This window comes from Euleptes europaea, chromosome 7 (assembly GCF_029931775.1).
Source record: "Euleptes europaea isolate rEulEur1 chromosome 7, rEulEur1.hap1, whole genome shotgun sequence".
NCBI classification, from domain to species: Eukaryota; Metazoa; Chordata; class Lepidosauria; order Squamata; family Sphaerodactylidae; genus Euleptes; species Euleptes europaea.
Genome location: NC_079318.1, coordinates 47,888,334 through 47,914,526, shown reverse-complemented (window position 1 = coordinate 47,914,526; position 26,193 = coordinate 47,888,334). Strand labels below are relative to the sequence as shown.

The 26,193-nt window shown below is 45.4% G+C and overlaps 1 protein-coding gene across 1 annotated transcript; it reads left to right on the top strand.

The window, feature by feature from the left end:
• The first annotated feature begins 1,348 nt into the window (after positions 1-1,348).
• Positions 1,349-18,945, top strand: LOC130480746 (mitochondrial amidoxime reducing component 2-like). The gene is made up of 7 exons (XM_056853369.1): positions 1,349-1,590; positions 4,278-4,451; positions 6,637-6,799; positions 9,541-9,681; positions 13,524-13,585; positions 13,907-13,978; positions 18,659-18,945. The coding sequence occupies exons 1-7, from the start codon at positions 1,349-1,351 to the stop codon at positions 18,780-18,782; spliced, it is 978 nt and encodes a 325-aa protein (XP_056709347.1). The 3' UTR covers positions 18,783-18,945.
• Positions 18,946-26,193: the final 7,248 nt, after the last annotated feature.

Below are 26,193 nucleotides of genomic sequence, written 5' to 3'. Positions count from 1 at the left end.
TTAACTGGATCTTTTCAAGTGAGTAATTCCTGTACAGGTTGACTGAACCTATGCCTTTATTAGGTCTGGTTTGAATGGTACCTGAACCTACAGGTGATGGGGATTGGGGGTAACAATAACTTTGGAATTTCTTTCCTTTGTCTGCACAGCTGACATTTGATTAGCTCCATCACCTCAGCCACCTGAAGATCTCTGTCTCCCTCAGCTGGACTGTTCTTTCTGCCTTGGTTTCCCAGATGCCTGCAAAATGCTTTCTCAAGCAGATAGGTGATGGCACCTTTTTACTGTGAAACCTCTGGTTTCCCCTATGGAAACCAAGCTGAAGTATACATAACTGAAATGAATGCGGAAAGAAAATGGCTAATTGAACCCCTATTAAGGTGTCTTAATCCCGCCAGAACTTTCTCGCAGCAAGCAGAAATTATATCTCTTGGAAGATGAGCATATATGGATATCACATTTGGTGGCCAAATTTCTGTATATCGCGATTGCCAAACGAAAGACATTTGTAAACAGTTTAGGTTTTATGTAGATAGAATACCATTTAAAATATTGTCGAAGGCTTTCACGGTCAGAGTTCATTGGTTCTTGTAGGTTATCCGGGCTGTGCGACCGTGGTCTTGGTATTTTCTTTCCTGACATTTTGCGAGCAGCTGTGGCAGGCATCTTCAGAGGAGCAACACCGTGTTACTACTCTGAAGATGCCTGCCACAGCTGCTGGCGAAACGTCAGGAAAGAAAATACCAAGACCACGGTCACACAGCCCAGATAACCTTCAAGAACCAAAGAATACCATTTAGTTTTAATTCCATTTCAGTGCTTAGCATCATATTGGGATTTTATTTGGTTAATCACGCTTAAGATCGTATATAATGTATTGTACACGACCTGCGCCGGTTCGTTTTGATCTCCTTTTCGGAATTCAATACCTTTTATTCTGTACACGCGTTGGATATTTTACTGGACACGGACAGTTTTAATAAAACCGAATACATATTCCGGTCACTTTTAAAAGGGGGGGGAACCCGGAAAGGGCACCAAAATGCATTGCTGTTGCTTCACGTTTGGAATTATTTGTTGTGTTTAAAAAGAAAAAAATTATTTCCAGCGGACCTTTGCACCGGGGCGCGCGGGGGTAGTTGTGTGTTTGCAGCCAAATGTTTGCAGAGAGCTGGGCCTGCTCCCAGCGCCCAGCGCCCGCACCAACCGGGGGTGGGGGGAGGATGCGCGTGCGTGCGTGTGCGCGTGCGTGTAGGCAGCCAGCCGGCGCCTGGGCGGGCGGCAGGAGGAGGCTGGCTGGGCCGAGCGCCGCCCCCCGTCCAGCGGGCTGGCGGTGCGGGCGGCAGCCATGGGCCTGGGGCGGTGGGGTCTGGCCCCGTCGCGGGCGGCCTGGCTGTGCGTCGCGGCTGCCGCTTTGGCGCTGGGGGCGGCGGCGGCGGCGTGGAGGCGCCGGCGGGCGCGCGGAGGAGCGGTGCGGGTGGGGACGGTGTCGGGGCTCTACCTCTACCCGCTCAAGTCCTGCCGGAGGGTGTCGGTGGAGGAAGCGGAGGTGAGCGACATGGGGCTCCGCAAAGGCGACCTGCGCGACAGGTACGGAGGGAAAGGGGCGCTCGCGGGGACGCCGGGCTGCCAAAGCGGGGGCCAGCAGCCAGCAATGGCCGCTCGCCGCGGGGAGGCTGCCTTTCCAGGGGGAAAGAGGGGAGGAGGAGGAGGAGGAGCCACGGCGCCGGGGGTCGGCCGAGGGGGCGGGGCCGCTTGCCATTGGGGCGGGCGGCAGTGCGCGCAGGGGGAGGGGGGAGTCGAACCCGCGGCCTCGGCGGGCCGGCACGTGCAGTGCGGAGCCCGGGCGCGCGGGTTGCAGTCCCCTAGGAAAGGGATCGGGCACAGATGGGCGGCTGATGCCGCGGCCGGGGGCGCCGCTGTGGCGTCCCCGTCCTGGTGGCCAGTTGGGCAAGGGCGGGGCCCAGGGTCGCCATCCCCTCTTACCAAGGAATTGCAAAGGGAGATTGGGGAGAGAAACGGCTGCATTACGGTTGCTCGCCAAGCTCAAGTCAATGCATTGACCTGGGCTGCATCAAGACCCTGCATCCCGGGCTCGTGACCCCGGCTGATTTCCCCACACCCATCTCGCCCCCGGACGTCGCAGACTCTTTCTTCTGCACACCACACCTCAGCCCACCACGCCTGCTAGTCACACTGACAGGCGGTTCGCATTGACATCCGAACGCTTGTCTGGATTCACTCTCCTCGACTTAAAGGCGGATGGATTCACATTCTAGCTGTATCTGAAGAAGGGAGCTGCGCCTCACGAAAGCTCATCCCCTGCCAGAAAATATTCTTGTTCGTCTTTAAGGGGCTCCTGGACTCCTGCTCTTTTCTACTACTGCAGACAGACTAACACAGCGACCCATTGAATTATCTGCAGGGCCCAAGTTCGCCATCTCCTCTGTTGGTGATAGCGGCAGGATTTGGTCCCAACCCCCCCCCCCCCGAAAGGTGGTTGTGTGAATGCTGCACCCGAGCAGCCTGGCAAAATCGGATCTACGCTGAACATGCGGTGGTCAGATTCCCAAGACCATCTCAGCCTACCTCGCTCATGATTTCCACCTATTGAGAAAGCCTGGAGATTCTGCTTGTGAGGGTCAACCCCCCCTTTTTTTTAGGCTTGGTCTACACCTGAGGCAGATGTGGGGAGGGAATGAGATGGTAGAATCGACTGCATTTCAGACGACGGAGGATAAATGCTGCCGGCATAAGACACTTCTTGAAAATAACAACAACATAAGCGACAGAGGTTGGCTTTTTGCCTGCTGTATGGATTTGATATTTGCACAAGTTTTTATCATAGGGTAGTATGCAACAATGTGATTTTCGACCTGCAGTCTGCAAGTCAAATTATGCAAGATGTTATGCAGTTTGAATGCCAAATGTCTAGCGTTGCTGCAAAAAGTCAGCCAATATGTGTGTGCGTTAGGGGAGGGGATAATGGATTGGGGCCATAGAATCCTGGAAGCTATTTTAAACCCTGGAAACTGTTCCCCACCTCTTTTTCTCTATTGGAAATACCTCCCTCCACCTGCTTTAATTGGGGGGAAATTCTTTGCAGTATCTGCATTTACCCCTTCTGGGGCTTAAAGCAAGGTTGAAGCATTTTTTAAATTGGGGAAATGGCAGGAAGGGAACGAGTTAACCCTTCCTTTCCCAGTGAACTGCAACCCCAAACTTCTACACAGCTCAGTCAAATACATCAACATCCAATAGGGTAAAATGCTAGCGCAAAAATTTACAAATGTTTTTAAAGCTAATGATATTCTCTCCTAACAAATATGGAGGATTATTTTTTTTACTGCAAGACCCAGGTGTCAGTTTGCTGGAAAAAATTCATACAGAATTTTCATGATGGGAAAAAGATCCAGCCAGGAACCATCAGGTTCAGTTGCTGGCACCTGCAAAGACTGTGCAGAAGCATTTCTATAACATTTGAATGTCCATCACTGCCATTTCATTGATGTATGCACTGCGGGTAGGTTTGGCATAGTGGCTGCTCCTGTGGTTTTAAAAATGCTGTGGATTCGTGAACATGAAGAGCTAAAATAATGATGGCTGCAATTTTTCAATAAACATCACAACTCCATTCCAGAGAACTCTGGTTACTCGTACATTAATATCAATGGCAGGCATGCTATTTATTTAAATTCATATGCTGCCTCTCCAGAGATGTGCTTGAGGCAATTCTGTGATATGGGATTTCCATTACAGTGTGTGCTTGGGTGAATGTAACCTACCCAGATTTTAAGCAGAGCTAAAACAATATGAGAAGAGTGGTGATTCTTACTTACTTGAAGTTGATATCAAAATTAGCATTTCAACAATCTAATTTTGAAATTTGTTCTGCAAAATATCAGGAACCCATTCATTGGTACACCGTGGCATTATAATGCCCTTGCATCACAAACTGCTTCACTTTCTAATTAGGAGGCTTGATATGATAATATATCTAGCTATTTAGGCTAGCCTGATCTGCTCAGATCTCAGAAGCTAAGCAGGGTCAGCCCTGGTTAGTATTTGGATGGGGGACCACCAAGGAATACCAGCGTTGCTGTGCAGAGGAAGGCACTGGCCACTAACCACCTCTGTTTGTCTCTTGCCATGAAAACCCCAAAAGGGGTCGCCATAAGTCGGCTGCGACTTGAAGACACTTTACACACACACACACATACACACACAGTTGAGAGGCAAGTGTAAAAGACTGACGGGCTCTCCATGTTAAACTGTAGGTTTTGGCTTGTAATTAAAGAAGATGGTCACATGGTCACAGCTCGGCAGGAGCCTCGCCTGGTGCTGATTTCTGTCGCTTGTGAAAATGGCCACTTGATCCTGAATGCTCCAGAGATGAAGGAATTGAGCATTCCTGTCAAGCTCCCTGAGGAGAATCCAGTCAAGAATTGCAGGTGGTGAATTCACTGTGGTTTGTTTGTTTTATATTTTTTTTTATACTGTCAAGATGTTCTTCCCATTTAATGTTTTTCCCTTGCATGAGTTTTATGAAAAACATGTCAGACCACAATTGTGTTAAAAGCCCTCATGGAAACAAGTCCTTTGTTACTAGGTTTCGGACTCCCCTAAATGTTGGTGAGCCTGTGTGCTGTAATGGTTTGTATCAGACCTGGGAGACCCAGACTGCAATCCCCACTCTCTCATGGAAGCTCGCTGGGTGATCTGGGATCAGTTACATACTTTCAGCCTAACTTACTGCCCATTGTTGTTGTGAGGTTAAAAGGGAGAACGTTGTAAGCCACTTTTGTTCTCCACTGGGGAGAAAAGTGGGGTATAAGTCAAGTACATACATTAAATACAGAGGTAAATAAGGTATAGCATGGCGTTTGTGTTTAAGTGTTTACAATAATGCTAGGGAAAGTGGAAGTTATCAGGAAAAGAGGAAGACCTAACATGAGATGGATTGACTATAAAGGAAGCCACAGCCCTCAGTTTGCAAGATGTGAGTAAGGCGGTTTAAAGGTAGTCCCCTGTGCAAGCACCGGGTCATTACCCATGGGGTGACATCACATCCTGACGTTTACTAGGCAGACTTGTTTATGGGGTGGTTTGCCATTGCCTTCCCCAGTCATCTACACTTTACCCCCAGCAAACTGGGTTCTCATTTTACAGACCTCGGAAGGATGGAAGGCTGAGTCAACCTTGAGTCGGCTACCTGAAACCGACTCCCATTGGGATCGAACTCAGGTTGTGAGCAGAGCTTTTGACTGCAGTACTGCAGCTTACCACTGTGTGCCACTGGGTTGCATAAGGCTGTTAACAATAGGACATTTTGGAGGACTTTGATTCATAGGGTCACCATGAGTCAGAAGCGACTTGACGGCACTTAACAACGCATGAGTCATATAGGATTAAAGTTAGGATAGGTCTTGGAAGCATTACAAATACAGCATCACCAATAGATGGCTAGCTAGCCACTACTAAAAGACTTCCAGTGAAGGAGAGAACTCTCCCCCCCCCCCCGCCCTTCTGGGAAGAAGAAGAGTTGGTTTTTATAATTCGACTTTCTCTACCTTCTAAGGAAAATCAAATCGTCTTACAATCGCCTTCCTCTCCCCACAACAGACACCTTGTGAGGTAGGTGGGGCTGAGAGAGTTCGGAGAGAACTGTCATTAGCCCAAGGTCACCCAGCTGGCTTCATTGGCGGAGTGGGGAATCAAACCCAGTTCTCTGGATTAGAGTCCACCGCTGTTAGCCACTACACCACTCTGGCTCTCACACCACGCTGGGAGTCTGCTCTGTTGTTGAATAGCTCTTACCTATAAGAAGTTTCTCTAAATATTTAGTCAGATCTGCTTCTTAATATTTTCTGTGGGAGAAAATCCAATGATATTTTGTATGTCTGACATAACTTGTCACTCTTTTTTTTCCTCCCAAGGTAGGGGAAACGAGATGGTTATCAGTTGAGTGTGCTGTGGGGATTCATTAATAGCACTTTGGGATAACTACAAGCCCATTGAACACAGAAGTCTTTGGGCGAGTTTAATGACATTCACAAGATGAAGGTCAATCTTCAGCTTTGCTGGGGAGGGCGGGACATAAGATTAAATAAATAAATTCAATTGTTTTTTTCCAGCTGTGATCACATTCACAGGGCCAGCAGTAAGTATGATTTGGTAGTTACCATCAGACTGATTAAAGCCTTCCCAAAATGGCTTGCGCAGTCTGTTGATTTGGGCCCGTGGGCCAGCAATCAGATGTCTTCTTTCCTATGGATTCAGTTCACACCATTGGGTCAGTAAACTTAGCACCTCACCACACTAAAGTGACTATATTATTTGGCCAAGCTTCAGGCAACTCAAAGTTTATGGTCCTCCACAGCTGTTGGAGCAAATAGTTCTGCTACAGTCGCCCGAGGGATCGAGAGCTGCAATTTCAGCACAACAGTTTTTGAGGTCATATTTCTGCTGCAGGGGAAAGGGTCTTGGGCGAGCAGCCCCTTGGAACAAGATGCAGGCTATCACATCTTGAATAATGCTTATCAGTTAGACATTGAAATGTGTGCTTTTTATTTTATTAGTCCAGATTAATCCAGATGGCATTTTGTCAACTAACATCTATGTTGTAACCTCTGCCAGGGTCTTTGGGCTTGATATTGAAGGACGGGACTGCGGGGATGAAGTGGCAAGCTGGCTCACAGCTTTCTTGAATTCAGAACCGTACCGGCTGGTGAACTTTGAGACTCAGATGACACCGAGGAAATGCGAAGAGATTAAGTCTCCTTTTCGAACTAAGGATAAGGTTTGGCAGATATTTCTCATTCTGATCATTATGTGTTTAGTACTGCATTTAAAAACAAATTCTTGTCACAGATTTATCAACTGAACTAGTAGTAGCTGATAGCCGGACTTCACAACACATTGAAGTTAGATGTAAAACCAGGAAGTCTCAGTATGGAGGGAAGCAGAGAACAGTGAAATAGTTACTTTCATCTCAAAAAAGTGTCCCTGCTTTACTCTGAGCTGCTAATATTCCTGAACTGTTTGGGCCCTTTCCCCCCACACTTCCCATTCAGCCCAACAGCACTAGACAGCTTTTGCAAAAAGTTGCCGTTTGGATGACCCCTGTGAAGATGCCAGTTGGTCCATCCAGAAATCAAAGTTGAGGGTCTTTTTTTCATACCATGGAGTGGTAAGGGGCACAGGGAGATGACGGAACAGCCCAGTTCTTCAGCCACTCGGACAGTGGATTGTTCCCAACTCTGGTGTTGCCATGGAGGCTGTTAATGGGTTTTGATTTCACACCCTCAGATGAGGAACAAATTCCAAACAAACTGATCATCCTCAGCGTGGTGAGCCAGCATGGTGTAGTGGCTAAGAGCGGTGGACTCTAATCTGGAGAAACGGGTTTGATTCCCCACTCCTCCACATGAAACCAGCTGGGTGATCTTGGGTTACTCACAGTTCTCTTTAAGCTCTATCGGCCTCACCTACCTCACAAGGTGTCTGTTGTGGAGAGAGGAAGGGAAGGAGATTGTAAGCTGGCTTGATTCTCTTTCAAAAAGGTAGAGAAACTTGGCATATAAAAACCAACTCTTCTTAGCCAGCAGTCTTTAGTCAGAGAGAGCCTCCTCTCCTGGGAATTCTGACAGGAGGCTCACTCAGGCCTCTTTCTACTCCATCTCCTCTTCCTTACTGCCTGCAACATGGCTTCGTTTCTCTTTGTCCTTCCTTTTATTAGCTCTGCTATCAGGTGAGCACATGCACTCATTCTGGCACTTTTGACCAATTTGGGCAACACCAATTCTCTAGGCTTTGCCTCTGAAGTTAACAAGTTTTAAAACAAGGGTGGAAACTGTATAAGGCCCACTTGAAATGCTTGGGATTTCTGAAATAGCCAGTTGAAATGGGGGGGGGGTGTTATTGAATCTGTAGATAGGGTTGCCAACTGGCCTGGAGAAACATGTCCTTTTCCTTTAATAGAGGCTTAATGTGTAGAAATGTCACTTGAAACTTTTCTTTGCATGGAGATAGATAACATCGCCTGCTAAATAACAGACCACTAAGCCCTTATGAAAAGGGACAGGCCATTTTTCTCCAGACTGTTTGGCCACCCTGAGATGGCTCAGGCAAACATGATCTCATCAGAACTCAGAAACTGAGCAGGGTTGACTGTGGTTAGTACTTAGATGGGAGACCACCAAGGACAGTGGTCGGCAAACCGTGGCTCGCAAGCCGCATGCTGCTCTTTGGCCCCTTGGGTGCGGCTCTTCCCCTGGGCGCCGTGCCTGCTGCTTAGTCTCTCCCGGGGCCCGGGCGGCCGCGGTTCCTGCCGGCGCTTCTCCTGTTGCTGCGACGGCCGGCGGGTGGCCCCCCTCCCTCCTCCGAGACACCTCTGCGCAGGCACCGCCTCTCCCGCTCCGGGCTCCTCTCCCCCGCGCGTGCACGGTCACAGCCCACCCACCCCCGGGCCGTCAAGCCCAACCCCGGTCCCAGCGCCAACCCACAGGGGAGGGGGGAAGAGCCCTCGGACCCCCACTCGCCTGGAGAGAAGCCTGGAGAGGTGGCAAGCGGCAGCCAGCTAGAGCCGCCTCCCAGTGTCCGGGGGGGCGGGCTCGAGGTCCCCACAACCGCCAACCGGCCCGCTCGTCAGCTGGCGAGCGGGAGAACTGACGGGGCGCTGCAGTGGCCGCCACGGCCCACGGCCCCCAGGCTCCCCAGGGACCCGCCAGCCGGGTCCCCGGGGAGAGGCCGAACAGCCCACCCATCAGCTGGCAGGCGTAGGGGGGAGCGCGATGGCAGAGGGAGGCGCCGGGGAGGCAGAGGGGTTGGCGCGGCTCCAGTCCCAGCTCCCACCGGGAAACGGTTGGCGGGACAGTGGGGGGAACAGGCGCGGAGAGGAGACGCCTGAAGGAAAGACCCACCCCAAGCAGGACGGGCTGAGGGCGGGCGGAAGAGCCAGGGGAGGGCAACGACGAGGCCCCCGCCCTCTGAAACAACTCTCTTGGCAAGGAGAGGAAGAGGTGCGGGGAAAGGGATCTTTATAGCCTCGGACTGAGGGAAAAGGGGGTGGAGTCTAGGTGGCTCTCAAGGGAAATCTCAATCGTTGTGCTGTTGATGTTTGGCTCTGTTGACTGGTGGGTTTGCCGACCACTGACCAAGGACATCCAAGGTTGCTGTGCAGAGGCAGGCAATGGTAAACCACCTCCATTTGTCTCTTGCCTTGAAAATGCTATGGAGTTGCTTTAAGTTGTTTACGTCTTGACATTACTTTACACATACAAAAAAACCTGTACATAAGCCTTTAAAATAGTTCTTAGATAAAGCATTATGAATTTGCCGAAGTTTTGCCTACTCAGAGGTTGAAGGAGGTCAGAGCTTGTCGATCTATGCAAATCCAGTAAAAAGGCAAGGCAGCTTTTCAAAGAAAAACCCATGGATTGTCCAAATCACGAGGAACACTTGAGAGATGTACTTGCAGGCTACTAATAAGTGCATTCTTGCAGAGGTATGTAATAAAATTTCTGAATTTTTGCAACATAGGTTCCCTACAGTGACTGTGGTCCTCTTCTGATCATCTCAGAAGCTTCGGTGGAAGACCTAAATAGTAGAATGAAGAAGAAAATAGATATGTATTGTTTTAGACCAAGTATCACCATTTCTGGCTGCAGTGCTTATGAAGAGGTAAACCTTTCTTGGAGCTGCTGTGACTCATCTGTAATAGTTCTTTTTAAAAAGTTACGAAATCTATTCCTGCAGGCATTTGGAAATCACTTGAGTTGTGTCTTAAAATGGAACTGCTTTGCAAGATGTGGTCAGTTATCAGGGTTGTTATACTAGTAAGTTTAATAGCATGTGCAGGCCTGGATAAAGCAACTACTTTAGTTCACAAGTGCCTTTCAAGAGGCAATGACAAGCGGAATGATGGTGCCAAAGAACATGGGAAAAGATGCTTTCTGTGGGACGAATTGTACCAGTGAGAGCTATGTGTTTGTTTTCCAGCTCTTGCAAAAGAGGAGTCCAAAAGAAAAAAGCATCTGCATGCTGCATGACATTGGCAGTTCAACAAGGCTCTTCTGTTGGAGCTTGCCTTCTCTTCCTTTCTCACGCACGTTACATTTTAGTCTGTACTTGCTGCATTAGGGTCAGTATTTACATAACCAGTAGCCTTGCCAGCAGTTTATTCACAGGAAGTAAGAAATTTAGAGACAGCAGCAGGGAAGGCTATTGCTTTCCCTCTATCATAGCTAAGAGCACATGTTATATTGCCATGTGGTTGCCTCCAAAAATGAAATCCAGGTTCTTTCATCCTCTGTGCTGTTTAGACTGTTGGCATTCATTCTCTTTGCCAGCAAATGCTTTGTAAACCTTCCATTTTAGAATTCTGGCAGCATATGGTTACCTCATTTGACCTTGACATTCCTGAAAGCATTTTTCTAGTTACTGACATGTTGTCTTGTCACCGTGGTCAGTATGAATCAGGATTTTCCAGAGCAACATGCGAGAACATACCCAGCCAAGAGATCAGCACCAAGTTACCTCAGCTTTCCACGTTCATTCAGAGCTCCTAATATTACTCTGTGGAACGTGCTGTAATAATGAAGGAGATGAATGCAACAGAGAAACAGGGTTTATTTGCTCATGGATCACACCTCTTTCTTTTTGGACATGGAAGACTGTTGTTTTCTTTAGGGGCAGGTTACCATTTCATTAGCCCCTTGAGCAGGACATGAAGAGAGTGCCCTATGTTAATGCAGGGCTATGAGCCAGGCTAGCCTGATCTCGTCAGATCTCGTCAAGCTAAGCAGGGTCACCCCTGGTTAGTATTTGGATGGGAGACCCCCAAGGAAGTCCAGGGTTGCTGTGCAGAGGAAGGCACTGGCAAACCACCTCTGTTAGTCTCTTGCCATGAAAACCCCAAAAGGGGTCGCCATAAGTTGGCTGCGACTTGACGGCACTTTACACACACACATGAGCAGCTGAGCAATGGTGGGCAGAAGGTGTGAGTTTGGGTCCAGGGCTGGTAGATTTAGTTAGCCCAACTTCAGGAATTGTTCCCTACACAAAAAGGCACAGAATAAGGCCTAACTATCAGGAAACAGTCATTTAGAATCTGGCCTTACTATGTCTTCTGTGAAAATACACAAAGATGCCTTAAACTGAATAAGACTGTTGGTCTGTCGGTCTGTCAAGGTCAGTATTGTCTACTCAGACTGGCAACGACTCTCCAGGGTCTCATGTGGAGGTCCTGTCACATCACCTACTGCCTGATACTTTTAGACTAGATTTGTCAGGGATTGAACCTGGGACCTTCTGCCTGCAAAGCTGGTGCTCTGCCACTGAGCCATGGCTTGGCCCCTAGCACAGGTGTTGAAAGAACTTAAAGGAGTAGGAGATTTGCTCTGGATTTACTGTTTAGTGAAGTACCAGACTATTTATACAAATGTGGTTCTCTCCTGTTCATCAAGGAAGCAAAGGGTTGTAAACAAATCCTGCATCCAGAGTGTGTGGTAAGGTAATGAATTGTTATTGTTAATAAAATACATTTCTTGTTTCAATGTTTTCTGACATTCATGGTGAGATGGCTCATTTTGGTGCTGTGGAGTGCCTTATTGCATGGTTAACTACTTCAGAGGGGCATTGTTGCCATCTTGTGGTGAGGTGTGCAACAGCAAGCAGTTTGAATACAGGGTCCAAGCAGCCTGCCTAAGAAGCAGGAGAATCAGATTATTGTATTGCATTTTTGTCTTATAATCAGTGTAGAGATAACACATTATTTTGACATCTTAACACTGTGTGTGTGTGTGGGGAGGGGGGGAAACGGAGCATGAAAGAGTGAGTACAGTGAAGGAACTTCAAGTTTATGAAAGTATGGACATTTAGCCCCTCCAATTCTTTGGCCTGCATGAACGCACGAAGCGGCCTTATACTAAGTCAGCTAGTTGGTCTATTCAAGGGCAGTGTTGTTTGTTCTGACTGTGACTCTCCAGGTTCTCAGGCAGAGATCTTTCACAGCACCTACTGCCTGGTCCTTTTTAACTTGAGATGCTGTGGATTGAACCCGAGACCGTCTGTAGGCAAAACAGATGCCCTACCACTAAGTATTGGTTTCTCTTAAACAGATTCATAAAGGATAGGTCCAACTAGCCACTAGCCATGAGTATTAAAGCAAAGCTCCACGTACAGAGGCAGCGAACCTCTTGAGGACTAGTGCAAGAAGGGCAACATCAGGAGGAAGCTTTGACTTCTATACCCTTTCTCTTGGCCCTTTTGGGCAACTAGTGAGCCACTGTGTGAAAAAGGGTGCAGACTTATGACTGGCCTTACCCAGCAGCGCACATCTTACATTCTCATGTGGACTCTCTGCCCTTCCCAGCATACACTTCTCTGATAACTGAACCCACACCTGAACTGAGAATTATGCCTCTGGACTAACAAGCCGCTCACAATCCTCTTTGAGTTCCCTCAAGGGAGAAATGCACTGTATGGCATTTGTTATAAGAATAATTTTGAATATGGTTCACAAAAAAAGGATGATGACTCTGTTGCTTCATCTGGTGTTGCTGCAACTCTTTCAATAATCAGTATTCATTCCATATTCAAACTACCATTAAATATGAGTACAGTGAGTTACAGGGTTGGCAGATGGAGCGAGCGGGGTAGGCCCCTGGTCATGATGTATTTTATTATGCCAAATCAGTAAAAGAAGTTTAGGTTTGATAGGAAAGTAAGTATTAAGTATATGTCAATTTCCCCAAAATTTCTGTTCCCTTCCACCAAAATAGGAAAAACGTTTTTCTCCTGGCTTCAAAATTTCCAGAAGGCTATAATCTCTACTCTCATCTACAGAATGTAAAGGCCTAGCTGTTGTCTATTGGCTTTCTCTGGAGACTTGGCTCACAGGGCCATTTTTGAGGTGAAAGATTCACCACATAGTAACCTTCCATCTCAGTTATCATGTGATACTAGTTTTATGGAAAAGGCCCCACATAGTAAAATGGCAAATTATCATATCTTGAGTAAAACATGTCACATCGGGGTGTTTTTTACATGGCTGCTATAGAACATGACAATTCAAGAAGAAAGTAACCTGTTGGCATCATGTGAATTGACCCAGATAACGTGATCGCAGCCTTTCTGGTTCAGAAGGATGGTCCATCTAGCAAACTTTCCTTTCTTTATTTAAAATGTATTTATGTATAAGATTTATATCCCACCTTTCAGCCCAGTCATGGCTTTTTGTTTGAAAGAGAATGTAAAAGAAAGTGACTGTTCCACTCCATTCTGTCTTGCTTTCCCATCCTATGATTTATCTTTATCTTTCTCCATCGCCTAAGAAAATACAAATCTTCCTTTATTTATTTATTTGTTTATTTATATGCAGTGTATTTGTTTAAGATATTTTTATTTTGTTGTCCTGCTGACCAGAACAACTCAAAAAATTCAGGGGTTGCATGTTAATAAATGGGAAAACATGTCTCCGTAGCTATTGCTAAAATCCATCTAAGTTATTTAATGTTCCCTAGGACACCTGGGACAAGGTTGTAATTGGTGACGTGGAAATGAAACAGGTGATGGCATGTGGCAGGTGAGTTTGTTTCAGGAGGCAAGAAAAATCACAGTAGTTTAGCTTCGGTTGGGGATGGAAAGTGCCATAAAGTCACAGCCAGCTTATGGCAGCCCCATAGGGTTGTTTAGGCAAGAGATGAACCAGGGTGGTTTGCCATTGCCTGCTTCTGCATAGTGACCCTGAACTTCCTTGGTGGTCTCCCATGTAAGTGATGACCAGGGCTGACCCTGCTTAGCTTCTGAGATCTGATGAGATCAGGCTAGCCTGGGCCATCCAGATCTGGGCTTAGCTTAGCTTAGTTACCCATATTTTCTACAAAAACCTTGTTTGCCGTTGCAGGTGTATTTTAACAACTGTTGATCCAGATACAGGAATCATAGACAGAAAACAACCACTGGAAACACTGAAAAGGTAAGACAACAGTGATCTTTATCAATTACATGTTTAGAATAGAGTAGACATAGTGTTGGTGGCTCAACAAGACATTGCTTCTGAAACTAAGTAGTTTTATAAACCTCAAAAGTGTAGTCTGTGTATGTCTAGATAATGTCTTGCACTTGGTGTCTGTCTTCCTAGTTACATACATTGCTATGCATATTTCTATTTTACGCTACAGAACAATATTCTCCATACTATTGCATGAATACTTGATTTACAGAACTGGCACACAGATACTAAGTAAATTAGGTGGAAGTCAGTTCCAAAAAAATATACTGCGTTTTCACCACATGGACAAGTTCATGGTCTTTGTAGTCTAGAGAATGAATCTACAGTTAATAAATAACTCCTGTTTCATTGTACTTTGTTGTATTGCATTTCATACCAAATTGATATGGACTAGAAATCAACTGCAAATATGCTCTGAAAGGATGTGAGGAAAATCCATCTTCTAAAACAATTTCTGATGGCAAGTAGTTAGGGAGATTTCAGGTCCGAATAATTTGTACCAGGTTATCTTGGGTGTATGCTCTCGATCCTGATTCTTATTTTTAAAGGTGTCCAGGGTTTAGGACTGTATGATACAGAGCCAGCATGGTATAGTGGTTAAGAGCAGCGGACTCTAATCTGATAGATAAATCAATTTACGCTTTAGTTGATTAATGACTGTTATTTTATTCATTTATTTACTTCATTCATAGCCTGCCTTTCTCACAAACACTAAAAAACAATGCAGTCAGAATCGTATGCATACAATCAACAATGCAGTAAAATGGATTTGTTTTGAAAGTTTACACTTTTTAAATTTTATTAGACTGTTTTGGTTCTGGTGAATTGTTGTAATAGGAAATGAATAGGAGCTTATGCGTATTCAACTCCAATTTACCTTCCTCCAATATCTCAAAAGGTTAGATTTTGGTAATATGCAAACATATTTAATTTTAATTGGTTAAGCAATCAGTTAATGTGTTTAAAAGCAGATGATGAATCAGCTAATAATTTGGGGAGAGGGATGGCTTTGACAACCCTCATGGTAAAACAGAGGTTTTTAACAAGTTAACCACTCTGTAATCTGACCTATCGTATAACAACATCTAGCTAAATGTGCTGTAATTGAGCTTGGGATTCTTATGCAGCAAAGTCAGCGCTCAGGACTACATCGCTTTTAAACTGTCATAAATATATAAATGTAAATATAAGCTCCCAAGAGGGACACCATAAATTTGGGCGAGAAAAGGTCTTCCATAATCATCTCAAGGGCTCATCTGGCAACTGGAAAGTGCCTTCCATCCCTGTGTGGGGAGAGTTGACCGTGTCAGGGTGCTAAATCACAGCTGGGCAAATGGTCCAAAGAAAACAATTCTCCCAGCACTCTGTCTCTAAGATGTCCAAACAACAGTGGTGATCCTCGCCCGTCAGTTATTTGACACTGCTGCAGCTCTGGAAATAAACCTGGAAGGGGTGTGTGTGTTGAAAAGCAGCTTTAACCCTTTCAACTTCTTCACAACATACTCGTGGCGGCCACCTATAAGAACCTGATGAGACATTGCTCTCAAAAGATGAAAAATTAGGTATTTAGGTTGTTTACAACAACGGCAGCCTTGGGAATTCTTCATATTAAATACCTTTCTTTTCATGGCTGGTGAAATCAACACCCTTTTCCTTCTCTTTGTGTGAGATTTCTGGCACCTGCCAGATTCACTAAGGTTGAAATGCTTGGATTTAACTTCATTGAAGTCATGGGATTCAAGAAACCACCCTCTCCCAATATCTACAGTCATTTCATATTGGGAACCCAATGGAATAAGGTTGTCTGGGAGGTCCCAGAGTTTCCTCTCTCACAGACCACTGTGGACCAGCTAAAATGTGATGGCTGCTGGAAATATGGTCCACTTAGTAGTTGGGGGCTTCCAGACAAGCTAGTCCCCCTGGATTCCCACCACTAAGTGACTACAGCCTGCTGGGAGAAAACTGGTTCTCTTAATCTGCTCTGTTTTACATGCCAGCATGAGGAGACAAGGCCCTTCAGTGTGTAAACGTAAAGTCTGGGACTTGACAGACTTTGGTCTTTCCAGCTCAGCTGTGACAAGAGCTGAGTATGTTTATATTGCGCTTTTGAGTGTATGAAGCCTCTTCATATATATTATCACAGTAATTAGTCTCATAAGGTAAGTCAGTATTATCCCCAGTAGAGGACTGAAGCTTGCCTCAGGTTACCTGGAGAATCAATGGCTAAGCAAGATTGAAAATGGGAGCCTCCCAACAGGCATGTTCAGTCATCACTCAGCAGCACCCCTATTAACCCCTATAACTGAGGGAGAATTCATAACAGCAGAAACCCTCTCAATACCATGTTCCCTGGGGCTTTGGTTGCTAGCACAGCAGATCCAGCTCTTAGCTGTACAGTGGCACTTGGAAAAGTGTATGAAGTTCCAGGATGGCTAGCGTATTGGAGTTAGGCCAAACTGTGGGAAACATTGATCTCCTGACGTTTCTATTTTTACTTTAAAGCAGATGCCTGGGGCTCCGATTGCAACCAAAGCAGTGATGCTAGAGAGGAGAGAGATGTTAACTCTTTTCCCTCAGACTGTTTTCCTGATCGAAACCATTTCCCAAACTTTCTGTTAGCCGTGAACTGCTTTCACACAGAGGCAGTTCTCTGTGTAGCCCTCATAGCTGCTGCGAATGCAGAGGCATTTGCAGCATCAGTGGGACATCCTCTTGGAAGGTTTCACCACACTTTCCAGGCCTCCACCTTTCATGGCTGCCATTTCCACCTCTGCCACTGGGGAGCTTTATTCAGGCTTAACAAACAAAACAGTAACGGCTATAGCATTATAACAATCTATGGTGACAATGTACTAATTCTCAGCTTTCTTTTTTTTTTATTGAAAAAATCAAGTCTGGCCCTTTTGGTGGAAGAGTTGTAAGGAGAGCTGCACAGCCAGTACCTTTCCCCTGCTGCTGGTCAGGAGAGACTATTCCACTGAGAGCTGAGATTTCCCTGATCAGCTCAAACTGGTGGCTGCTTATGCTTGAAAAGGAGCTGCTTCCTCCTGCTTTCTGTACTACTGGTTGTCAGGGGAGAACATTCCACCAAGGGCTGAGTTCTGCCACCTGCTCAAACCCCCCTTCCCAGTTATTGCTCCTCTCTTCTTATTGTATCATTATATTCTGTTGTTCATTTTTTGTTTCTTGTACACCGCTTGGGGTCTCTCCAGCGGAGGGTGAAAATGGGCGCTGCAGGGGCTGGGGTGAGGAAAATGGTACTGATGTGGGCAGGGCCTGAAAAAAATGCACAGCTTCCTGACCCCAAGATGTCCAAATGTCCTTTGACTGTGATCATTCCCCAAAGATTGTATCAAGCCCAGTTTGGGAAAGATCTCAGCAAAAGGATGGACACACACACACACACACACACACACACACACACACACACAGGATGAGTAGAGGGTTACTTAATGGGGATGCCCCTGAAAAGAGCACTGCAGCAATGAAGCCAAGACAGAACACAACAACTGTGTGGAAATAGCCCTGAAATGGAGGGGTAGAAATACATATTTCTTTGCAGCAGGATAACTTTGATTTGGAAAAGGGTGCAAGGAAAGAATGGTTAAGCTCTTCTCCTCCCGCAAGGCTATTCTGGTAACAACTGGAGCATGACTGAGCTCCAGTCATGGCCGTTTGGGTCTGAGCTTTGGGAGACCTCAGTTCAAATTGTTGCTCAGCCCCCAAGTGGCCTTTGAGCCAGTCACTATTTCTTAGCTTTATTTGCCTCAAGGACTGTTGTGAGGACAGAAATGGAGACTGCGCACGTTGCCCAACACTCCTTAGAGGAATGCTGGAATAAAAGAAATAAATACACCTCTCCTCCAATCAATCTACCTGGACCTCCTGGTCAGACCAGACCAGACACTAAGAGATTTGTGAATGAATCTGCCCAGGTTTTTTAAAAAGGTAAATAGCAGCGGTGAAGTCCTAATTCAGATCACAGCCGTTGTGTTGGGGGAGAAGAGTGTGAACTCTCCCCTCTACAGTCATACCAATCAAAACCAAGCCCTGTGTTTTTTCCTTTCAGGGTTAATACCTGGAGGGGGTTCCAGTTTGTAAAAGCATGTACTTGGGGGGGGGGGACCCTTTCCCCCTGTGCCATGGTCCAGGTCTGAATCAGCCTCCCTGCTTTAAAAAGTTTGGTAAATCTTACTATTGATATCTCAGCATTCTCTAGTCTGGCCTTTATTCTAGGGATTTAAAAAAATGTAGCTGTATAGCTAAGATTTGGGTCTGCTATATTGTGTTCTGCTGGTAAATATTTTGTATACACTCAAAGATAATTGAAATATCTTTAAGTCAGAGGCATTGTATTGGCAACCTATGTCAATTCAGGGTTTTATCTCCTGATTCCTCCAAGCAACTCATGGTAATGTACATGCCTCTCCCCCCTAGTTTATCCTCACAACAATCCTGTTAGGTAGGTTGGGCTGAAAGGTGAGCTTCATGGCTAGAGGGGATTTGAACCCAGGTATCCCTGGGTTCCACTGTGCCTTATGGGCTGTTGCATCCCTAGTATAGCTTTTCTGCTTTCATATCCAATTATTTTGACATCCGTCTCTTGCCAGAACATCACTAATAAAGATTCTTTGTTGTTTACAGCTATCGTATGTGTGACCCAGCTCAGAAGGATCTCTACAAATCGGCTCCATTGTTTGGGAGCTTTTATGGAATAGATAAAATTGGAACCATTAAAGTAGGAGATCCAGTGTACAAGATGTCATAAAAAGTCGTTTAAAATGGGAGGATGATTACCCTAAAACAATGTGTATCCTATTCAGTAACTGTAATGTTAAAGTAACCTAGGGTCCAATCCAGCCAAAGCAATGCTTCTGTGTAAGTCCCATACATTTTGTCCCAAGGACAGACAAGGAATTGCTCCTTCAATCAACAAGTAATTAAATTGTGAAGGTCACTGCTAGTGGATGTAGTGTAAATGGCTTTAAAAGAGGATTTGACAGATTCGTGGAGGAGAGGTTCATTAATGGTCTCTAGCCATGGTGACTAAAGGGAATCTCCATGCCCAGAGGCAATAAGCACCTGACTACCCATACTAGAGACAATATCGGGAGTATGCCATGGCCCGTGTTCCATTTGTTGACCCTTCAGGGTAACTGGCCGGTCACTGTACGAAGCAGGATGCTGTACTGGATGAACCCCTGGTCTGATCCAGCAGGCTATCAGTTGTGTTCTTATGTTCAATGGGAGAGAGGGTGTTTCATCCATTTCCTGTTCTATAATGCTGAAAAACAAAGTACTTAGGTGTTTTTAGGCAATTCGGCCTTAATTGTTAATGTTAATGTTGATACAGATAGGTTTTATAGGTACGTTTATATAATGATTTATGAATATATGTTGTTAGCCACCCTGAGCCTGACCTTGTTGGGAAAGGGCGGGATAGAAATTCAATAAAGAAATAAACACCCCATTTGAAATAAGAGGGATCTAGAAGTGCCTAACTTTGGCTGATATAGCTGTGCATTCTTCCAGTTCTAATCTTACATTGCTTAGGCTTTGGATGGGAGTATTTGTATTCTAATCTTACACAGAGCCACAAACGGAGCCAGCATCAGGGAATGGTATGAGGAGGCACCTTCTGAGTATCATGACCTTGCACAAGGCCCACCACCAGCCAGAAAGGATTGACTCATCCGTTCTCACAAGGAAACAGGAGAGCATCATATAAGCTAGGGTTGCCAGGTTGTCCCTGGCTACTGGCAGGGGGGTGGGGTGGTAGGGTTGCCAGATCGAGGCTGGGGAACTCCTGGAGATTTGGGGATGGAGCCTGGGGAGGACAGGGACCTCAGTAGGGTACAATGCCATAGAGTCTACCCTCCAAAGCATCCAGTTTAGCCAGGGGGACTGATCTCTGTAGTCTGGAAGTGAGTTGTAATCCCAGGGGATCCCCAGACCCCACCTGGAGGCTGGCATCCCTACTACAAGCCGCTGCAAGCATATGGTAATTGCACTCTGCTCCCACCAGGCACCTTCAGCAGGAAATGTTAGATTGCCCTAGAAGCCTCCGTGATTCAGCAGAGGTCTCTGCAGTGATCTCCCACTTTTAGGTTGCAAAGATGCTGGAGGAAGTGGAGCAGTGTTTCTCTCTGGCCTCTTTTAGCCATCCCAACACTGACTGCAAAGAAATGAAGCGTGCCTGTGCATGCACATGTATGAGAGGAGCAGATGGAGTGGAAGGGGAGGAGGCGGTGGTGACGAGAGCCATGAACATCCTCTAGGCCAGGTGCCTTGAGATGGAGCACAAAAGATTTAGACCACCCCAAGGATACAGATGACAACCATTCAACAATTTGTTTTTATACTGAGACTGTGCCTCGTATTTAACCTTGGTAACGTAACAGCCATTAACTTAAAAATGATACCTGTTGAAAAATTAAGATTTTAAATTAGCCATTTTGATTTCTAGAAACAGGAAGCATTTATTTTTCTGTGAAACCTACATAACTTTGGTTACGTTTAAAGTATTTACAACTTTCAATTAAATACAAAGTTTTAAAACAAAAGGTTACCAGAGTCTTTCTTAGTCCTCAAATCTAAAGCAACGTTCTCAAGATGCCAGTGTGATGTAGTGGTTAAGAGGAGAACCAGGTTTGATTCCCCACTCCTCCACATGAAGCCAGCTGGGTGACGGGCTAGTCACAGTTCTCCTAAAGCTCTCAGCCCCACTTACCCGACAGGGTGTCTGTTGTGGGGAGGGGAAGGGAAGGTGATTGTAAGCCGGTTTGAGTCTCCCTTAAGTGGTAGAGAAAGTCGGCATATAAAAACCAACTCTTCTAAATGGTATTTAGAATCATAGAGTTGGAAGGGACCACCAGGGTCATCTAGTCCAACCCCCTGCCCAACGCAGGAAATTAACAACTGCCTCCCCCCACATCCCCAGTGACCCCAACCCTCCCCCCACCATGCAGGATCCCACAATCAAAGCACTTTATTTTTACTGTTGTGAGTCATGTTGCACAACTTGTTTAGGTACTGTTTCGTTAAATGAATAAATCATTTGCATCAATAAATGAACTGTATTTGCATGTGACATCATAGTGCGCTACGTTACGTCTGGTCAAGCCCCATGTTCTAGACCAGTGGTTCCCAAAGTGGGCAGTACCACCCCCTGGGGAGCGGTGGGATTGCCTGGGGGGCACTAAGAGGCAAGGGGGCAGCAGGGGGCGCTAGAGGTGTGCCCCTTCAACTGTTTTCACTAATTTACAATAGATCAAGCTATGGCACCATGATGGCAAATTTGGTGGGAACTATCAGGATTTTTTCCCAGACTTTGAAGAGCTGGTACCACTGGATCAAATTCATCAGTTTTGCTGAATAAAACTTTTTAGTTGAAATTTAATTTGATTTGAATAGATGTGCAATTAATTGTTGCGGTTTTGAAATTTCATTGTTATTATCTTCTTTAGTGCGTCATGCAAACCCCTATTTTGAATAATGCTTTTTATAGGGTAGGGGCGCTGGGGTTGAGTTTGTGGAACCAAGGGGGTGGTGGCTCGAACAATTTGGGAACCATTGATCTAGACTTACCACTGGCAGTGGTTTATACTGCAGCCAAGGTCGTGTTCCTTGGAAGGGAAGCAGCGGGCTGTGGATTTCAGTGGTCACTGACAGGCAGATTGTTAGCATGCTCACTAAGACCACCTCCATTCACAGGAATGGCTGGCATTCACCTGATCAGTTGGATTTAATGCATAGCCAAATTCTATCTAGGGATATGCAAGACAAAGGGAAACGATATTAAAGCTGACACAGAGTTTTAAACCCATTTGACTAGCTCAAATGTTCATGCAGCTATTTTTGTTGTTGTATTGAACTATTGTTGCTTTAATGATGTTTTAACTTTGTAATACTGTCAAGGACCGCAATAAATTTTAATGAATGAATGCATAGCCTTGTTTCCAGTGACTCGGCTGGGATTTGAATTTTTTTTTTTTGAAGTTGGGATTTTCATAAAATTGAAAAGCCATTTCACCTGTGCTAATATAAAAAGGCGGGGAGGAGACACACGTTAATTTCCAAAAAGTCAATGTTAGAAATTCCCCAGGTTACACAGAAACTCAGGAGGAGCAGAACGTGTGATGCTATCTATGGAAGAATACCAGAATGGAACATGGTCAGCCCACTCCCCCCTGAGGCTTTTGCTTCTGCAGGTTGGAAAGTTGTATGGAGCTGCCCCAGCGACCCCCAGTGTGCCTGGCTAAACTGCTTCGGGGGAAAAAAAATTATTACTGCACAGAGGAGCAGTAATCCCCAGGCTTCCTGCATATCGTACTGCTGGCACAGGACTTGATAAGTAGCTGCAGATGTGGCTCAAAGAAAATGCTGGTTTGGGGGAAAGCAGAGAAATCAGGCCGGGGGGCCTTTGCCGTGCTCCCCACGTTCACTCTGGCCTGTCCGCTTCGCCCAGCTGGCATCCCTTTGACTCAAGCAGCTGCCACGCACATGCTCTGTGGGTGCCCACCCTGTGACAGCTGCTGGGATCTTCTTTCTTCCACTGAGCTCTGGACAGCGTCAGCTAGGAAGGCTCTCGGTAAACAATTGACTAATGGATCGCTCAGCTTTTCACATGGCTACCACCGTGCTGCGCTCCCATCTGTGTACCGTTCCCTGTCATCCTCATGCCATAACACTGGAGAAATGATGGCTCTTGCTTGGGAGATTCTTCTGTAGGCCTCCTTGCCAAGACCAAAGCCGTAATGGTTTGTTATGATGACCTTTTGTTATTCCATTAGGGCTCAATTGCTTGGAAAAAAAACCCCACCAATGTGTGCCTGCTTTAGGAAAGTTTTCACCCTTTCCATTGACCTGACATCACAGTTTATACTAGAAAATGTATTAATGACAAAGGAGTGTTTTCATGTCAGGAGGACCAGCTTTAACAGCTATAATCTGCCCTCAGTCATCATAAATATAAATGTATTGGTAAAACAGATATTGTTAATGCAGCCAAGATAAATGTGCGGCTATATTTCAAACCAGTGGAAGCACACAGAGCTGGTGTGCATGAATGTGAGAGTCCTGAGGAAATATACTCTTGTCAAATGGCTGTTAACATGGTCCCTTCCCCCCACAGTGTTGCTAGTTTTTCTTGTTTTAGAATAATGACATACTTCTCTGCCTGAGAACTACTAGAGCCGCTGCCACTCACAGTAGAAATTAATAATAATGATTAGGCCATCAATGCACGCGGCACTTTACAGAGTACAAGAACAGGTTCCTGCCCTGAGGAGGCTACAGGTTACATTTTTCCATACAAGAGACACGAAAGATGAGGGAGGGAGGCGGGGGAGAAGAAGAGAAGAGTTGGTTTTTTACATGCCGACTTTTATCACTTAAGGAAGAATCAAACTGGCTTACAATCACCTTCCCTTCCCACAACAGACACCCTGTGAGGTAGGTGAGGCTGAGAGAGTGTGACTAGCCCAAGTTCACCCAGCTGGCTTCAGGTGGATGAGTGGGGGAAGCAAATCCAGTTCACCAGATTCGCCTCCGCCGCTCATGTGGAGGAGTGGGGAATCAAACCCGGTTCTCCAGATCAGAGTCCACTGCTCCAAGCCACCACTCTTAACCACTACACCACGCTGAGAGGGGATAAACAGGGAAAGGATGGGCATGTATTCTAATTACACATACTAGTTTGGGTTGCATTTGGGGAGGGAGAGGATGGCCCAGTGGCCTGTCTCAACATGAGCAGCTTCATGTGTTCAGATCTTTGGGAGGCTTTTCTCCTTTGTGGGTCCGGGAGAAGCACACAGTGTAAAATAAACAGGCAGGACGCTCATACTTGTAATTTCCCTTTTGGAGAAAGGTGCCATGGCTCATAAAACATCTTATGCCACAATCCTCTTTTATGTATATTTACCAGAGAGTAAGCTCAATCAAATATAGTACAACTTACTACTTAGTGCAGACATACCTCGTTTTATTGTGCTTTGCAGATATTGTGTTTTCGAGCAAGTCCATCGGCACTATATTTACCAGAGAGTAAGCTCAATCAAATATAGTACAACTTACTACTTAGTGCAGACATACCTCGTTTTATTGTGCTTTGCAGATATTGTGTTTTCGAGCAAGTCCATCGGCACTATTTTTCCAACAGGATATGCTCACTTCCTGCCTCTGTGTCACATTTTGGTAATTCTCGCAATATATCAGACTTTTCCCAGTATTATTACAGTACATTTTAAAAGACATAATGCTACTGAAGAAGAGTTGGTTTTTATATGCCAATTTTATCTACCTTTTAAGGAAAATCAAACCAGCTTGCAATGTCCTCCCCTTCCTCTTCCCACAACAGACACCTTGTGAGGTAGGTGAGGTGGAGAGAGTTCGAAGAGAACTGTGACTAGCCCAAGGTCACCCAGCTGGTTTTCACGTGGGGGAGTAGGGAAACCAATCTGGTTTGCCAGATTCACATCTGCCATTCATGTGAAGGGTGGGGAATAAAACTCGGTTCTCTAGATTAGAGTCCACTGCTGTCAACCACTACACCACACTGCCTCTGTGGTGCCTCACAGATTAACCACTTTACCCTTCAGTTGATTAATGATTGAGGCCTACTTTGATTGTTATTTTATTCATTTATTTACTTCATTTATAGTCTGCCTTTCTCACAAACACTCAGGGTGGATTACACTTTAAAACAGTGCAGTTTTAAGCAGAGCTACACACTTCTAAATTCATTGAGGTCAATGGGCTCAGACGGGCATAACTCTTCTTAGGACTGCACTGTCAGTGTGGCGCAACAGGACACATAAGGGAAAACATTACAGATGTGCCTTTTATTCATTGGGAATGATAAAGGGCATATTTAGAGGCTCCGGTTTTAGACCTTAATCCTTTTGAAAAACAATATGCCTCTCAAGAATCCAGGAAGCAGAATAATGGGACTCTGTGTTGTTTAACTGCTCTATTATTTAACTACAGTTACTTAAGTCTCGGGGGAAGGATGTAATAAATCTTTTAAGTATTTGTTCTGGTTTATGGCTGAAGGGAAACTGTATAACTTTAAATCAGATCTTCTAAACATTTGCAGTGCCATATTTTTTGACATTGGGGCATCTTGGCATAACTCTAGCAAAGATGGTCTGATCTTCAGGACATTTAAATCCACTTCTCACACGTTGTTTGTGTGTTTGTGTAGACACATCTTTCAGTGTATTGATTCTGGATTGAAAGCAAGCATGGTATAGTGGTTATAGTGTTAGAATAGCATCTCGGAGACCCAGGTTTGAATGCCCACTTTGCCATGGAAACTCACTGCGTGGCCTTGGGCCAGTCACGCTCTCTCCGCCTAAATTACCCCACAGGATTGTTTTTGTAACCACTACACTAAACCTGTTCTGTTGCCTTGAGGAATTCCCATGCTCAGAGAGATTTCTTATCCCTGGATCCTATCCTGAAAGTAACTTCCATCTCTGCAGATCTCTTTCCAAATGTACATCCCAATTGTCCAAATGTACAGACATACACTTCTCTCCCTTGGCACCTCAGCAATCTTCAGGGTTGCTCCCAGTGAGCATGCTTCAAACTTCCACATGCTATTTTGATAATCTGAATACAAAGCTGCAGCAATTTTTTGCAATTAAGAAGGAACCATTGGCTGCAGAGGCATCCCCTCTGCCAGTATTTACTTTTTCCCCTTATCTACAAAGTGCATAATTTCATTTTCACTAGACCAGTGCAATTGTGGAAACTACGTTGACAGGGTATCTACACATAACCTGCTAAATTCATTATTCAAGTGTATTAATGTTGGCTTTCACATTTTCACACGTCTTAAAGAACAGATGTATATAACTGCTTTTCTCAATAACATGAGATGCAACTTGTAATTACAAGAATATTAGTTGTCCAAGTTACGCTGTATTTCTCCTGTCTGAATGTAGAGGGCAGCCAAGGCCAGCAAAATTTATTAGAAGTGAAATGAAGAAATTGTCTTTGTAGGGACCTAGTTTTGCAGAATCTCAGCATACATTTATATGTTAGACATAATCTATGGCCGACCAGGCCCATAGACTTATAGTGCAGGCTGTTGCACTATTAGGTTCATCAATCACTGAAGGGCTTGTTATTGTAAGCCGCTTTGAGACTCCTTAAAGGTAGAGAAAAGCGGGATA